Below are 18068 nucleotides of genomic sequence, written 5' to 3' on the forward strand. Positions count from 1 at the left end.
ACGCAATACCGTGCGTAACTTTTATAGAAAAATGCAAATATGTGGTTATTTGGTTGGTTAGAAAGCTCCACAAAAAAGCAGAATTATATGGTGAAAAAACGGGCGCAAAATAAGTTCCATACCGACATTTACATTTCCCATTACTACCAGACTGACGCCGTCTTTTTACAACGTCGCTTCGCGGTATCAATGACGCCGTCTTTTTACAATTTGATATAACGTCCTTTCGCGGTATCAACTGTAATGAAAGTTAACCAAACGTCACGTTCTATTTATTTCCGGTGTAAAAAAACAACTTTTGACAGCGAAGACATGTTTTGTTATAGAAATGTATTGTAGTATTATATATTCAATTTTGCTGATGTAAGTAGTTGTAAGATAATTATTGGTTAAAAATAGCTTACCTTAAAGAACATAGACTCCTTGAAACAAGCTTTAGATGTACTTACGCCATTATATATATGAGGGTAGTAATGCCTTTTACCGTCAGACGTTTTAACGGTCATTTAATATAGTTACCGTTAGCGTCTCATTGGTTAAAATGTTACCGTGATTCGTCAAAATATCCTTATCGTGTTTCGTCAAAGGTTTCAAATAATTATCGTTAGCGTCATTTTTGGAAAAATAAACATGATGCGTCAAAATCAGTCGATTATTTTATCGTCTAAAAGAATGTGTACATTTTATCGTCATGCATCAAACATTACCGTTAAAGTTGACAAGAATTTTTACAGTTATTCGTCAATCAATGCAACTTCATGTGTGTAAATTTTATTTACAATTCTTGTAAATTGTTACAGAACCGCAACTGCTGCTAGTAGTACATAAACTATCTCCAAACTGTAAAGAACATATTTAAATGGTTGAACTTTTCGTCGTGATCCCGTCTTAATTGACTGTCTCTGTGTAAATCATTATACTCGTGTTGTTCGTATATGATTAATTAAGGTCTTTCCTTTCTTAATGGAAAGACCTTACTGTATTTCGTTTGTTTATTATTATTACTTTTCCTCGTCCGTTTTCAAAGTCCAAAATAAAAAAAAGTACGCGACATATTCAAAGGATCTTTAATACCATGTATCATAATCAGGGGTATATACTCTACCTTGTAATAGAAGAACCATGATTTACCATTTACCTTATAGGAGTTATCTCCCCAATTACAAAAAACACTGTTATCGCTACTCCTCATAAACTATAAGACTAAGCGGCACATGCTTTTTTTTTTCTTTTAAATGTTCCTTGCCAAATGTCACAACTTCAAATAATTTTAACGGAAGCGATGCAGTGACTTATTATAGGAGTTATTTCCCCTTGAATATTTTACTTTTTAATACGCATAACAATCTCATGAACCGTTAGTTGTAAAGACCTCGGGTCTTTTGATTTGAGATTATCGGACCATAACTTGAAAATATAGTTCAAGGTCAAAGGTCATGGTCATATTGTAGATTTTTATATGTCTTTGATTTCCTTATAATTCTTGAATGGTTATTAATACAGAAAATTTAAGTAGTGAAAAATGCTTGGTACTTCAAGGGACAACTTTGTTACGCGACATATTCATAGGACATATCCATAACAATCTCATGAACCGTTAGTTGTAAAGACCTCGGGTCTTTTGATTTGAGATTATCGGACCATAACTTGAAAATATAGGTCAAGGTCAAAGGTCATGGTCATATTGTAGATTTTTATATGTCTTTGATTTCCTTATAATTCTTGAATGGTTATAAATACAGAAAATTTAAGTAGTGAAAAATGCTTGGTACTTCAAGGGACAACTTTGTTACATTATGACTGTATTGGTTTTACTATAGGATTAAACACATTTTTTCTAGAGGTTATTGATGTGTAAACCGGGGCGATTAACTTACAAACTGAATTTAACGGAGGACGCTTGCAAAACTCTTGTATGCTCTCTTGTTACGTCGCGACTTGATTACGGTAATGCTTTGATGTATGGTGTGAATGCCTCAAGTCTATCCAAACTTCAACGTGTTCAGAACACAGCTGCCAGACTAGTGACCCGCAAAAAGAAGTTTGAACATATAACACCAACACTTATGACTCTTCATTGGCTACCATTCAAATTCCGATGCCAGTACAAACTGTTGCTTTACGCATTCAAAGCCTTGCATGGACTTGCACCTGCGTATCTCAGTGAACTAATACATTTTTACAAACCAGCACGATCGTTGCGATCTGAAAATGCTTCTTTAATTGAAATGCCAAAAAATGCACGGACCAAAATGTATGGTGAACGGAGGTTCGATGTGGCGGCCTGAACTCTGTGGAATAGCCTTCCAACAAATCTTCGAAATGAACAATCGCTAGAACTGTTTAAGGAAAGGACTGAAGACGCATCTATTCAAAGTTGCATTTGTGGATCGCTCATAAGTTACGACCTGGAACTGTGATTGGTTGTATTTGACTGATGTTGATTTTTAGCTCACCTGGCCCAAAGGGCCAAGTGAGCTATTCTCATCACTTGGCGTCCGGCGTCCGTCGTCCGTCGTCCGTCGTCCGTCGTCCGTCGTCCGTCGTCGTCGTCGTCCGTCGTTAACTTTTACAAAAATCTTCTCCTCTGAAACTACTGGGCCAATTTTTACCAAACTTGGCCACAATCATTATTAGGGTATCTAGTTTAAAAATTGTGTCCGGTGACCCGGCCAACCAACCAAGATGGCCGCCATGGCTAAAAATAGAACATAGGGGTAAAATGCAGTTTTTGGCTTATAACTCAAAAACCAAAGCATTTAGAGCAAATCTGACTGGGGTAAAATTGTTAATCAGGTCAAGATCTATCTGCCCTGAAATTTTGAGATGAATCGGACAACCCGTTGATAGGTTGCTGCCCCTGAATTGGTAATTTTAAGGAAATTTTGCTGTTTTTGGTTATTATCTTGAATATTATCATAGATAGAGATAAACTGTACACAGCAAAAATGTTCAGTAAAGTAAGATCTACAAATAAGTCAACATGACCAAAATGGTCTGTTGACCCCTTTAGGAGTTATTGCCCTTTATAGTCAATTTTTAACCATTTTACGTAAATCTTAGTCATCTTTTACAAAAATCTTCTCCTCTGAAACTACTTGGCCAAATTAAACCAAACTTGACCACAATCATCATTGGTGTATCTAGTTAAAAAATTGTGTCCGGTGACCTGGTCAACCAACCAAGATGGCCGCCATGGCTAAAAATAGAACATAGGGGTAAAATGCAGTTTTTGGCTTATCACTCAAAAACCAAAGCATTCAGAGCAAATCTGACATGGGGTAAAATTGTTTATCAGGTCAACATCTATCTGCCCTGAAATTTTCAGATGAATCTGACAACCTGTTGTTGGGTTGCTGCCCCTGAATTGGTAATTTTAAGGAAATTTTGCTGTTTTTGGTTATTATCTTGAATATTATTATAGATAGAGATAAACTGTAAACATCAATAATGTTAAGCAAAGTAAGATTTACAAATAAGTCAACATGACGGAAATGGTCAATTGACCCTTAAGGAGTTATTGTCCTTTATAGTCAATTTTTAACAATTTTCATAAAATTTGTAAATTTTAACTAACATTTTCCACTGAAACTACTGGGCCAAGTTCATTATAGATAGAGATAATTGTAAGTAGCAAGAATGTTCAGTAAAGTAAGATGTACAAACACATCACCATCACCAAAACACAATTTTGTCATGAATCCATCTGCTTCCTTTGTTTAATATTCACATAGACCAAGGTGAGCGACACAGGCTCTTTAGAGCCTCTAGTTAATATTTTGTACATTTTATTCTGATTTTATGACTTTCTGTATATTTCGATATAACATTTGTATTTTTATTTTATTTTTTACAAGCCGGAATATTTTAGTAACTTATTTTTAAATACAAAATTCAGCAAGTTTTAGAAATATTTAGTTATTAAAATTTTTACTTATTCATTAATAATTCTTTTAAGTAATTTTTTACCAAGTTGCTGTAGTCATAACTTTTTATAGTTGATTTGATGTATGCTTTATACATATTTCGGTATATTTTTAACTTTGTAATTTCGTGTATGTACGAACTTGTGTATTTTTGTTTTAACATGTAAAGCGCTTAGAGTAATTGTATTTTTATATAATGCGCTATAAAAATGCCTTGTAATAATAATAAATAATAATAATAATAAAAGTCATAAGGACTAAGGACTTTTATGTTGAGTTTGTGACTAAGAGCCCCGGTTTACACATCAATAACCTCTAGAAAAAATGTGTTTAATCCTTATAATTCTTCAGCCAAACATTTGTGATATTTAATATACATTTTATTTGTTGATGACTACTATACATATTCACCATCAAAAGCACAATGGCAAGTCGTAACTAAGGAGTACGCCGCCATCTTGATTTTTAAAAAACCATAAATGTCCGATAAATACAACGGAATCTTAAATGAAATAGCACCTACCTCATAAACTTCATTTTAATTAAATGTTATTCGAATTTGAAGCGTACACGTAACGAAATCATCTTTCCCTTGAAAATTTCCATTCGTATGACGTCGTGTTTTGTCATGACGTAAATCTGCCAAATCCTTCATTAAATTTCGCGGAATTTTATTAAATTCTATTTTTATACATTTTCGAAGCTTTAGTGCATTAAAATTATTTATTTTTTTGTAATATATGCACTAGAATAGTCACAACTGTTATGCAATTGTTTTTAAATCTCAATTTGCTGAAAATCCCGGGATCACTGCAAGCTTGTGTATCGCGCATGAATAGATTACAAAAGTAGTTTCGGAAACATGGTTTATCGAAGTGTAAACTGAGAGAAAAATTCTAATTGACCAATCCGATTCAAGTATTTATAGATATGCAAATCATATAAGAATTATCATTATGTAAGGACATAACCCCCATTGATGGTTTATAAAAAGCCATTATTAGGCAAAACTTAAACAAAAGGTCCTTGACCCATAGGGTCTTTTGCAATGACATTGTGGAGCAATGACCTTACCGAAGGTCAAAGGTCAAGGTCATGTAATAAGAGACAAATTATATGATTTTGGCACTATTTAAAGAGTTTTATGTGTGTTTGAATTCCAACCAACCAATCAATCATTCAAGTGCATGTTACCGTCTCATGTGTTTAATATGGGGTCCAAGATCTCATTTGTTTCTTTTTCACTTGTTTCAAGAGACTCTATCTAACGTGTTCAACCAACCAACCAACCAACCAACCAACCAACCAATCAATCAATCAATCAATCAATTAATCAATCAATTAATTAATCAATGCATGTTTCCGTTTCATGTGTTTAATACGGGGTCCAAGATCTCATGTTTATTTTTCGCTTGTTTCAAGAGACTCTAATCAACGTGTTTAATTAATCAATCAATAAATCAACCAATCAATCAGTGCGTTTTCGTCTCATGTGTTTAATATGGGGTCCAAGATCACATTTGTTTCTTTTTCGCCTGTTATAAGAGACCCTATCCCACGTGTTTAATTGATAAACCAACCAACCATTCATTCAATCAATCAATCAGCAAACTAATCAATCATTGCATACATGCATGTTTCCGTCTCGTGTGTTTAATACGGGGTCCAAGGTCTCATTTTTCTTGCTTGTTTCAAGAGACCCTATCCCAAGTGTTTAAGTAATAAACAAACCAACCAATCAATCAATCAATTAATCAATCAATATTTATGATAGTTTATTTAAAACAATATGGAAGGAAAGACCTATCAATTATTCAAAAAGAAGCAGTGGAACAAGAGACATATATATATATATATATAATTTATTAGAGTATGTTATTTAATTGTAAATGTCTTTGCTTTGTAACATACTCTAATAAATTATATATATATATATATATGTCTCTTGTTCCACTGCTTGAATAAAATCATACTCGGGTCGTTTATATAATGCAGCAATATTCTCCAAAAGACACATAAAAATTAGTTACTAGGGCTGAGTAAAATTTAATATCCAAGGTAAATTATAAAATCATATTGGAGCGGAATCTCTCGGCATTTCTACTTATGTGTTAAACTTTGAATTAACCAACAAGGAAAGCAGGAAAACTTGATAGTGCATGTTTCTAATTTAACGTTATTTTTCTATTACACTAAATGGTAGCAATATCTGACGTTGCGTCACACTGAATAACAAGCGTAGAGGTTTGTTGAAACGTGTCAACCACATTTTTAAGGTTATTTCGAATAGCCAGACAAACTTTTCCAGTCATCCCTTACAATTTTATTGTCAGTTCCGCTTTGAAGGAGAAAACTATGAGAATTCGTTGATGAATTCATGGTATCATGGCAAAATTATGTATATGAGCTGATAGACAAAAAACAGTCTATCAGAAGACATATATTACACCCAAAATTAAATTTATATCAATAAATTAAGAACGAAGTGAATAAAGGAAAGCGTAGGGAAACATCACATGCGTCGTCAAAAAAGTTTTAAAAAATGAGCAATTATAGACCTTTTTTCATTTTATTGGCTTTTGGCTCCGGCTGGGTTCTACAATTATTCGACAGGTTACCTACTCTGTGGTAGAACATTCTGGTACTCGGTCAATTACGATCGATCGAAAGAAGTGAAATCAAATATATGATCGGTACGATTGATTTTTTTTTTTGGGGGGGGGGGGGGGGGGGGGGGGATTTACTGTTTTCCGATGATTTAGTCATGTTTAATAGAAAGCATAAACAGTTAACTTTCCCTCAAAATTGTATTGTTGAAAATCTTGAATTTAATTATTACCACCTACCACAGTTGGGAAGGTAATCTGTTGAAAAAATATAAATTCCGGAGTCAAAACTCGGTAACATGAAAATGGACTATTGAATATGTCACAGTTATTCACTTCTTGTCAAATTCGTGGAAAACATAGACTATTGTCAAAGTGTTTTAAATTTTAAATGTGGAGAAATAAAACAAAACCGATGTTCGAGTTTTACGAAAGCCCGGGAGCAATCTAGGCTGTCCTCATTTAAATAATGCAAGTAAAGAGTCCTTCTTATTTTAAAATTAGCTTATTTTGACAAAATTGAAATCTTCTAATTTAGTCTATATTGACAAAATTACATCACACCGCAGCACCTGCTAAAAAATAGACAATTTTTTTTAAATGCATTTTAAGTTTCAGAAAGTTATAAACTTTTCTGGATTTTGAGAATGCTTTTATTATCGTTTCTACAGAAGGTGACATAATAAAAAAAAGCTTGAAAACATATTTGAGATTTCCCCCTATATATATAGTTGCACTATGCCCATATTCTTATAGGGGCACTTACTGTCAAATTCATGTTCACTGATTTGACTCAAATTCTCAACTTTTTATAATTTATAACATGCTAAAACGTTTATCCAAATTATAATAAGTCTAAAATAAACAGTTAACATGAATGAATGTGTACGATAATATTTATAATACTAAAATTACGAGGTCCAATTTATCAGCCGACATCAGGTAAAAACGGCATATCAAAGAATAGCTAATATAGGACAATTGTGTAGATTTATAATTTCCAACGGTTCGATAGTATAGTGGGAAATTATTGTAATAACGGTACTAGTGAATACTATTTATATGGGTACTTCTTATGTACACGTATATACATACATGTATCACGTGATACTGATATTTAGCGGGAATATTTTCCCTTGTTGGTCACTTCTAGCCAAGCATCAGACTGGACAACAGTGAAATAAATTTCATTTTCAATTGAATTGTTATTCTAATTTGTATTTAGTAGGGCTTTATAAAGTAACTTGATTTATTATTTATTCTTTATAGTATATTTATTCAGTTATACACAGTCCAAGTGTACCTCTCGAGACGGTCTTCCGAGCATTTGGGTTTGGACACAGGTTTCCAAAATTTTCCACTTTATTTAAAAGGTAGTCTTTTGACTGCAGTTTAAATGGAGTTCGAACCGAGGTAACTCGTTTTGATTGGTTTTTCCTGACCGGCGGGATCGTTTATGACAGAGCCCATATTTTTGAACACAATTTACTCGTTTTTCTAAAGAATTCCGTATGAAAGTTTATTTAGAGTGCATTGATACTTATGCTTCATGTATATTGTGTATATCTATTATATTTATATTAATAAAATATGGGGTCCACCAGTATTGCTGGGCTATCGGCTATATATGGTATTTTAGTATTTATTGATATGCCTAGAAATAGTATTTAGTAAAGTTGATACTAAAAATTACACCACTCCAGACCCTTTTGTTTTCCACATACATTTGTAATTAATATTGCCAATAAATAACAAGTTCCGGGTCGAATCCGGTACCGACACCAAAAGTATATTCACCTGTTACCCATTACCTTATCTGTACGTTCCGCATCTAACAGGCGCACCACCAAATGGTGTATTTGATTTTACTATATACACGGGTCATAATCACAAAGTCGACACAACTAAATTCAATCATTGTCAAATTGTTCCCTATTCTAGTTTTTTTTATTAGTAAAGTTTCTAAGATAACAATACGAATACTAAACATTTGGACTAAGGCGTATAGGTACAGTTTTCAATTTGTTAGCGGGCATGACGCAAAACAGCGAATCAAAGATTTGAACTTTATTGGACAATGCTGTTGATTAAAAAATACTCAATTCCAGGACCTGAATATTACCAATAATTGAAAAGTTCCAGGTCGACGGGTTCAAACAGAAAGATTTGAAAGCAGAGAAAACTGTGTATCTTATAATCGGCACGACTTTATCAGACGACAATACCAATACTAAAATAAGGCTTACGCATAGTTATATACTTTAATTCAGTGACGGACCCGCGATATCACGGGTGTGTTCTAGTATATATAAGAATTTCGGGTGTACTTTAGTCTAGACGCCATCCACAGTGGCTAATCCAGAATTTTTCATAAGTGGGGGCCCACTGACTGCCAATGAAGGGACCCGCTCCGGTCATGCTACAGTGATTTCCTATATAATCAACCAATTTTTTCACAGAAAAGGAGGAAAGACCCCCTCTAAATCCGCCTCTGATCCAATCAGCTAACGTAATCGAGATGACCTCCGAATACTGCCGATAGCCACATAACATGATATAAGCATAAACATAAAAATGAATAGCTTAGTGATATCGTGCAGTTGGATTTTTATAGGTATAGTTGATTTCATGTAATAGGTTGAAAAAAAATAACTTTTTACCTGTATAATCTATATTTTATTATTTTTATTAGAACGGAGGTTACAGATAGTGTAGTATCGTGTGTGTCCATTTGTGTTTAATTTCCACTAGACATAAACGCGATGCGACGGAGGACGCATTTTTTAGCGTAAAGCATGTTGGAATCCAGGAAAAAACGCGAAATAAGAAGTTATAATTTGACGTGTTTTTCATTGCTAGAGCTTTAATGTCACATAAAATCTATATGACGTTGTTATCACTACAAAGTTGTGTTAGTTGGTGTGCATAAACAATAGGCTAGCTGTTTGGTCTTTTATGGCTGAACACGACTTGCATGCGTAACCAATCTATATCTTTTGGGTTAAGTTAATGGTCACATGAATGCGGATTCAAGGAGGTCAAATTACTTGCAAGTGAATAATTCATCACCGATATTTCTCACCATAAGTTGACAAAATTGAACCAAATTAAGGTCGTACCCAACACTACAGGGAGATAACTCTGTAAAGTTGTGTTGTAAAAGGAATATTAAGCTTCTCAATGATCAAAATTGGTGTTTGTCAAATTGCTATATAACCAGCGTAATTTTTCTGACAAAACGGTTAGTTAAAAAAAAAATATATATATTTTTATTAAAGTCTCAAAGTAAATACTTTGACAAATATTTATGAAACTTATTAAACGAGCCAAATTAATTTAAGTGAAAGTGTTGGGTACCACCTTAACTGATAAAAAATGAACAAGTATTCATTATTTCACTTCTATTAGTGATTGAACCCAGCGAAATTCTATTCCATTATTTTCATATCATGGCAAAATCCGTATCATATGCTGTATCATCCCGAGATACCAATATCAGCCAGAGGGCCTTTAGGCCCGAGGGATGATATTGGTCGAGGGTAATACGGCATTTATATGCTTATTATGTAGTGATAAATTTCAATAAATTGCGCCACGCCCGAATGACCAATCATTACGAACGAATTTTGAGAGAAAAAAAAATTGAAGATTAGAAGCTTCCATAAACTAAAACGGAGCTTAAACTAAAAAAAAAAATAGTAGGTGTGTGATAAATAGAGAATAATACATGGCAAAATCCGTATCATATGTCGTATCATCCCGAGACACCAATATCAGCCCAAGTCGACTGTCGTTCTCGCGAAGTCAGCTAGCTGATCCAGAAAAGGGGGTGGGTATGCACTGCCTAAGAGGGCCCCGCTCAAGTCATGCTTCAGTGACTTCCTATAGAATCGATCAAAAGTTTCCCACAAAATTGGACTCGGGCTCTTTATCCCCTCTTAAATTCGACTCACGGACCAGACAATATTGATCAATATTTCGACTCAAACGAAAACCGAACGTTTAACAGTCTAAGGGACACAACTTGCTTAATTTGTTTAGGCTAAAATAAATCCGGATGAATATCAATATTGGTAGAGGGGATCGATATTCTTGTCTCATATCGATGTTTTTGTACAACTATGATCTTTTATTATAGTAACATTTTACGTTTTCATGAATAATTTTTTATTTCTTTGTACAGTTTCGTTTTTTCTGTGATATCTTTTTAATTCACCACATATTTTTTTTAATCTTTTTAGAACTCCCACATAATATATTTTCTATCATAAGGTCTACGCCTAATATATGTTTTATCTTTTTAGATCACCACTGATTGTTTTTCGTGTATATTCACAAGGTATGTCACTTGTAATTAACTTATTATGTTATTATATTCGAGAAACTGATACTTGTTTTAAAAAAAGCAATATCTCGGAGTTTATGACTCAAGATTGCGATTTAGAACTGAAGATGTGTAAATTAAAAATATTGCCATTTATTTTATCTTAATTAACATAATGCAAATATTGACTTTGGATGAGGTTTATAAGTTATAAACATGATTTGCTTTACTGACCCACTACGAATATAACAATATCAAAAGAAAAGATAGGGTTACCATACGTTTTTCCAGCTTAAATATGAAATAGCCAAATTAACCTGCTTTACGAAATGTTATCCTAGGTAAGAGATGTCTTATTTTAAAACTCTCTTCCTACATCCTTTGTATTACTATCTGTAACGTCTATATGGGCACCTACGTTTAAAATGGCATTTAGATTGTGTCAAAGATCAAACGTATTAGCTCGATTTATGTTTTAAATGTTTTTTGATCGAGTTAAGCCATTTCAATTGATATTTTATAGTGTGTCTTTATGTGTTGTAATGTAATACTACTTTCTCGGTTTAGGTTAAAATTAAAACGATTGAACATCGTTGCAATTTTTATGCATCTGTCCTAAGCCTGGCGTCTGTTGTTCAGTGACTGTGGTTTGTTGATGTGATTCATAGATGTTTCCCATTTCTCGTTTTTTTATATAGATAAGACCGTTGGTTCAAGTTTACTGTGTGAATTGTTTATCTATGATATTTTTTTGGCCTCCTACAGCTTGTTAATCGTTGTCAGCCAAGGCTCCGTGTTGATAATTTTTTATACACTGTGACTTGGATCGAGAGTTGTCTTATTTGCACTCAGTCTCATACCACATCTTCTTATTTATATGTACTGATTTTGTCTCATGGATACATACGGATACCAATATCCTTTGTATTTCTGTTATGCAAACTTTCATTATAGGCTTGTTATTCAAAATATGACAAAAACTATTCTTAATATTTAGACGTTAGAGAGAAAACAATATGTTTGCGTCCCTACATGCAAACAGTGACAGGAATTGAAGACAATCTAGAAAAAGGTCAGATTGATTTGAGAGAAAAGAATGAATATGTATACAGACATATACCTTTTAAGAAGCCGACAGTTGTATTGGGTTGGCAGATTTCGGGTAAAGATGGCATGTTACTTGGAACTGGAAATGAGAGACGAGGATTGGTGACTGAATACAAAATCAAATGCCTCACTCGTTCGAGTGACTGGGTTTTTATTAACAATTCCAAAAGTGGAACTGAGGTATGTCTTTAATTCTGATAACAAAACAAAATCCTCGCGCATTAAAATCTTAGGATTAAGTTGTATACATATATATGAATTAATGCCCTTTTTGTCGAGCCTGTGACATTTTAAATTATATCGCGAAAGCGAGACATCAAAATCCTAGATTCCGTCGTCAGCGTCTAGAATTTAATTTAGGTCCATTTTTGTGATTAACGTTTGCGTAGATATCAATAGCATTATCGAACAATCATTGAGTTTCATGAAATATTGACAGAAGGTTGTATGTGACTAAAAAACAGTATAGACTTTAATTTTAGAAATATTTATTTTAATATTATATATCTTTAAATGGACATAGTTTTTTTTTATCATTTATCATTTAAATTTATCCTTGGGTTAGAGTTTGTTGTACATTCATAACTTCGTCAAAGTTTAACCTTTATAGAATTTCATTAAACGGTAGAAGCTTTTTAATAATTAATTGTATGTATGAACTTTAGAAAATGTAACAGTGACCCTACCCAAATTTGTACTTTATCTAAGCATTCGTTATAAGTTTCATTTTCAGTATTTTTCTATAGAGTCTGATGGACTTTTACAGTTAACATATACCGACAGTGTGTGATTACAATTTATTTACATGATAAAGCTAACCTTCATGGATAGATGCTGATCTTCAAGACCAAGAAAAACCATTTGAAAAATACTTTTTTTTCAAATCGGTATTTTACTGATAAATAAAGAAAAGTCCTTAAGTTTTTTGTAACAGTTACGCTTCCCACATCTGTACTTGGTCTGAGTTTTGTGGTAGTAAGCATTGTTAAAAGTTTCATTACAGATTGATTTCATTCAACAAGGGGGCATGTTTGTATAGAAAGCACATACAATTAAATGTCAAAAACATATATATTTTTCAAATTTTAGATTTAATTACAGCAAAGCAATTTTAATTTCAGGTATTTAAATCGCTTGGCAATCTAGCGCAGCCAGATACCATTACCAAAATTGATCTAGCGAACCCAATTACAACCTTGAGTCTTCGATTATACCCTCAATTATGGGAGGGTGTTCCGTTTTTTAAACTCAAATTGATACTCTGCGAACCTGAATATATGGATGCTCCTTTCATGAAGGCGAACGCAACAACAACTAATTTAGATTCTCGGCTCATTAGAACTCCGAAGAAAAACATCGAAAATCCTAAAGAGTCTATTATAAGAAACAGAGAAGCTAATATTCGCCTTTCAAAGAAGTTGAAATACCTCTTCCACACTCCGGCTGACCATATCAATAGGAGGAGGTCAAAGGACTACACATCTCCCTACATGCATCGAAACCAAAAGTTTCGTAGGAATCAATACTACCATGGTCCTCCAAATATGGATATTGACCGTACAATGCACCTTGATACTTTACGCCCTATTTATGGTCATACATCGTATACTGATGATAAACCTTTTGAGGATAGAAAATATACAGATTCTGGACCTACTAGTAGCTATCCAAAAAACACAACATTTCCTAATGAAAATAAAAATACACAAAGTAAGGACTACCGTTATCTTCCATTCCGATATTACGATAAGCGTCAGCACAAAAGAGACCGAATTGATGATCGACCTAGCAATGACGATTTGACAAGTCTTATAAATAATGAATTCGTTCCTGATCAATTACACAAAAAAAGCACTGACCAAAAGAGACAATCAGATGCTGACAAGCCTATTAAAACCAAACAAAACATGACAACTGTAGAAAAAAACGAAGATAAGGGGCTTAAAATTGAAGAGCAAATACGTAAACTTAGAGAAGAAGAATATAAAATACAAAAAGAAGCACTTAGAGAGGAAGAACGTAAAAGTAAACTAAGACAGGAAGAATATAAACGTAAACAACGAACACATAAACTTATACTTAAAAGACTAAAATTTAAATGTAAAAAAGACAAACGAAGAAATCGATATAAATGTGCCATTAGGAGAGCAAGGGGACGGTGCTTCACTGGTGTATTTCGTGCGTATAGAAGATGTCTTAAAACACAAGTACAAAGACTTAAGAAGGAAGAAACATCCCTAAGAAATAAGGAGCAAATCCTTAAACGTAAACTTGAAGAGGAGGAGGAAGCAGCAAAACGTTCACGTAAACTTAGAGTGGTAGAAGGTAAACGCAAGCTTGAAGAGAAAATACGTAAACTTAGAGAAGACGCACGTATACAGCGAAAAGAGGCAGTTAAACGTAAAATTGAAGAGAAAAAACGAAGAGAACAGGAAATTAAACGTAGAGAGGAAGAGATTAAACGTAAACTTATTGAGGAAGAACGTAAACGTAAACTTAAGGAGGAAGCACGTAAACGTAAAATTGAAAAGGAAAAACGTAGAATAATAGAGGAAGAACGGAAACGTAAACTTAGAGAAGAAGAACGTAAACGTAAACTCGAGGAACAACGTAAACGTAAAATAATAGAGGAAGAACGTAAACGCAAGCTTCGAGAAGAAGAACGTAAACGTAAACTCGAGGAAGAACGTAAACGTAAACTTGAAGAGGAAAAACGTAGAATAATAGAGGAAGAACGGAAACGTAAACTTAGAGAAGAAGAACGTAAACGTAAACTCGAGGAACAACGTAAACGTAAAATAATAGAGGAAGAACGTAAACGCAAGCTTCGAGAAGAAGAACATAAACGTAAACTCGAGGAAGAACGTAAACGTAAACTTGAAGAGGAAAAACGTAAAATAATAGAAGAAGAACGTAAACGTAAACTGAAAGAGGAAGAAGTAAGACGACAACTAAAAAAACAAAGAGAGGAAGAACGTAAACGTAAACTCCAGGAGGAAGAACGTAAACGTAAACTTGAGGAAAAACGTAAAATTGAAGAGGAAAAACGTAAACAAAGAGAGGAAGAACGTAAACGTAAACTGAAGGAGGAAGAAATAAGACGACAAGAAAAAAAACAAAGAGAGGAAGAACGTAAACGTAAACTTCAGGAGGAAGAACGTAAACGTAAACTTCAAGAGGAAGAACGTAAACGTAAACTTCAGGCGGAAAAACGTAAAATTGAAGAGGAGGCTCGTAAAAAAATAGAGGAAGAACGTAAACGTAAACTTAAGGAGGAAAAAGAACGTAAACTCAAAGAGGAAAAACGTAAAATTGAAGAGGAAGAACGTAAACTCAAGGAGGAAGAAGAACGTAAACGTAAACTTAAGGAGGAAAAAGAACGTAAACTAAAGGAGGAAAAACGTAAAATTGAAGAGGAAGCTCGTAAAAAAATAGAGGAAGAACGTAAACGTAAACTTAAGGAGGAAAAAGAACGTAAACTCAAAGAGGAAAAACGTAAAATTGAAGAGGAAGAACGTAAACGCAAACTTAGAGAGGAAGAACGTAAACGTAAACTCAAAGAAGAAGAAGTACGTAAACGTAAAATCAAGGAGGAAGAAGAACGTAAACGTAAACATAAGGAGGAAGAAGAACGTAAACGCAAAATTGAAGAGAAAAAACGTAAACAAATAGAGGAAGAACGTAAACGTCAACTTATTAAGAAAGAACGTGAACGTAAACTTAGAGAAGAAAAACTTAAACAACATAAACTTAAAGAGGAAGAACGTAAACGCAAACTTAAAGAAGAAGAACGTAGACAACAAGAACGTAAAGTCCAAGAGGAAGCACGTAATCGTAAACTTAAAGAGGACAAACGTAGACAACAAGAACGTAAAGTTCAGGAGGAAGCACGTAAACGTAAACTCAAAGAGGAAGAAGGTAAACACCAAGAACGTAAAGTTCAGGAGGAAGCACGTAAGCGTGAAATTGAAAAGGAAAAACGAAAAATTAAGGAGGAAGAACGTAAACGCAAACTTATAGAGAAAGAAAATATACGTAAATTTAAAGAAGAAAATCATAAACAACAGAAACAGCTGAAAACCGAACCTGTTCCAAGTACAACTGTACAGACGAGAACAAAGACCGAACCCATAACAACACCGAATATAACGACAAGACAGCGAACCACAAATACGAGTCAACCTACCAAAACGACAAAACAACCAACGAAACCAGCCAACTTGACAAAAAACACACTGAATGAAGATCTGGAAAAAGAACTCATCAAAGAAACGGAAGGTAAATTATATTTTGTAAAGGAAGGTCAAGGCCTCGTTTTTTTGTATGGAAAAATGGGTTGCGGGTTATACAGTTTCCCTTGATAGATTGGAATGAAACTTGTACAGATTTGAGATATGATGGTAGGGTAGAAACTCGGTAGGGAGAGGTATGGGCATTTAGGTTATTTTGTGGTAGGGGTGATCAGTATCGAGTTCTCGACCCTTTCCGCATATTTTTTATAACAATATCAACTTTTTTATTTACAATAAATATATCTGTACCAATCCATGTAACTTACGCTATTTCAAAAAGATGCACATAGATTTGACCAATATCGGATACATTTACAACTTTAATTTCAATCTGTGAAGAAAATCGACATCTGCTTATTTTCAGCAAAGTATTCCCCAGTTTCTTACTTCCTGTTTTCGACATATTATTTTCGTACATATGGTCATACTTGAAAGTTTTCATTGTATTTTTCTCAGGACTATTTCTGGCAGCATGACAGCAATTTGAACAGATATATCATGTTATGGAGGGTATTTGCGAAAAATACCAGCCAAGGGACTGTAAAATTTGTCGAGCCGATAGTCGAGGGAAATTCGGTCCCAAGACTGGTATTTTTCGCAAATACCCCTCCATAACATGATATATCTGTTTGATTACACCGAAAAGATTTGGATTGAAACTCTCTATTCAGGAAAAGATTTAAAGATTATTTGTTCTTACTTGAAAGATGTTTATGCATAAAGCCGCGAGAATTATACATGTAGTAATACGCGTTAGCTCGCTTTTTTATGTAACGTCATATGAGAAAAAAATGGCGAGAAGATGCTCGAAAGGGTAAAAAAGGGATATATATTGTTACAGGCGGGCGAGTAGGGGTCGAGTGTACTTTTAATTCCGCATGATTGATTATTGATAGTGGTCCTTCACTTAGTCTTGTTTTGAATGTAGTTTGTTGACTCCAGCATAATCATATATAAAATGATGAATCCAGCGTAAAAGAATGACTTTTATTCTTGTCCAGTATGCATATATATATATATATATCTCAATAAATAACGCATGCAAATATCAGCAATAACATATATATAGTATAATCATAAATTGGAATAGTAAGATGCTGGCCTTCCGAACCCCAGATGTAACTTAATATATAATGAGAGAATGAAATATACTTATTTCATTAAATTACGATATTAGAAAGTTGTCAACGTGGTGGGACATCGTACTATCTTTACATCTTCAATAATTGTATAATTTGCCAAAACTGCTATTAGAAATTGTAGATATTGAACTGGTTCCTCATCTTTTCAAATATGAAGCCACTTCCTGTTAAAGACCTGCTTAAGCGGGAATATTTATAAAAACGGTATTTGGTTCCTAGACGTCCTTATGTAAGCTTTTAGTTTAATATTTCAAAAGATGTAACAAGATACATTTTTGTAAATATAGACTTGAAATGCTATCGCATAGCTTAAGATAAAATAACTTTATATCGAAATACATCCTGTACCTAAATAGCTTGGTTGACTTTAAGGGTTGTTTTGTTTATTGTTCTGCTCTGCTTGATAGCAAGATACGATATGCCAGAGTGCTAGTGCGACGCCGTATTTATACTTGACGGTGAAATACATCCGCGACTGACAGAACTGAAAATCTACAATAACTTTGAAATACCAAGGAAAACTCTGACTCATGTCCCAAAATGTCGTTATAAATCCATAAAATCGCAAAAGTTTGCCTTTAATTCCAATAAATAAGTGACATAATAAATATAAACCTTAAAATTACATACTCTTAGCTTTATCACCTACGTTTCTATATGACGTCATTGAA

General features: G+C 33.7%; 1 protein-coding gene across 1 annotated transcript in view; it reads left to right on the forward strand.

Moving 5' to 3' along the window:
• Window positions 1–226: 226 nt before the first annotated feature.
• Window positions 227–18068, forward strand: part of LOC139519256 (trichohyalin-like) — a 63077-nt gene continuing 45235 nt past the window's right edge. The window contains exons 1-4 of the mRNA XM_071311221.1: window positions 227–363; window positions 10837–10871; window positions 11854–12143; window positions 13085–16241. Of these exons, the coding sequence (XP_071167322.1) occupies window positions 329–363; window positions 10837–10871; window positions 11854–12143; window positions 13085–16241 (3517 nt within the window). The 5' untranslated portion in view covers window positions 227–328. The remainder of the gene's footprint in view (window positions 364–10836; window positions 10872–11853; window positions 12144–13084; window positions 16242–18068) is intronic.

This window comes from Mytilus edulis, chromosome 4 (assembly GCF_963676685.1).
Source record: "Mytilus edulis chromosome 4, xbMytEdul2.2, whole genome shotgun sequence".
Taxonomy (NCBI): domain Eukaryota; kingdom Metazoa; phylum Mollusca; class Bivalvia; order Mytilida; family Mytilidae; genus Mytilus; species Mytilus edulis.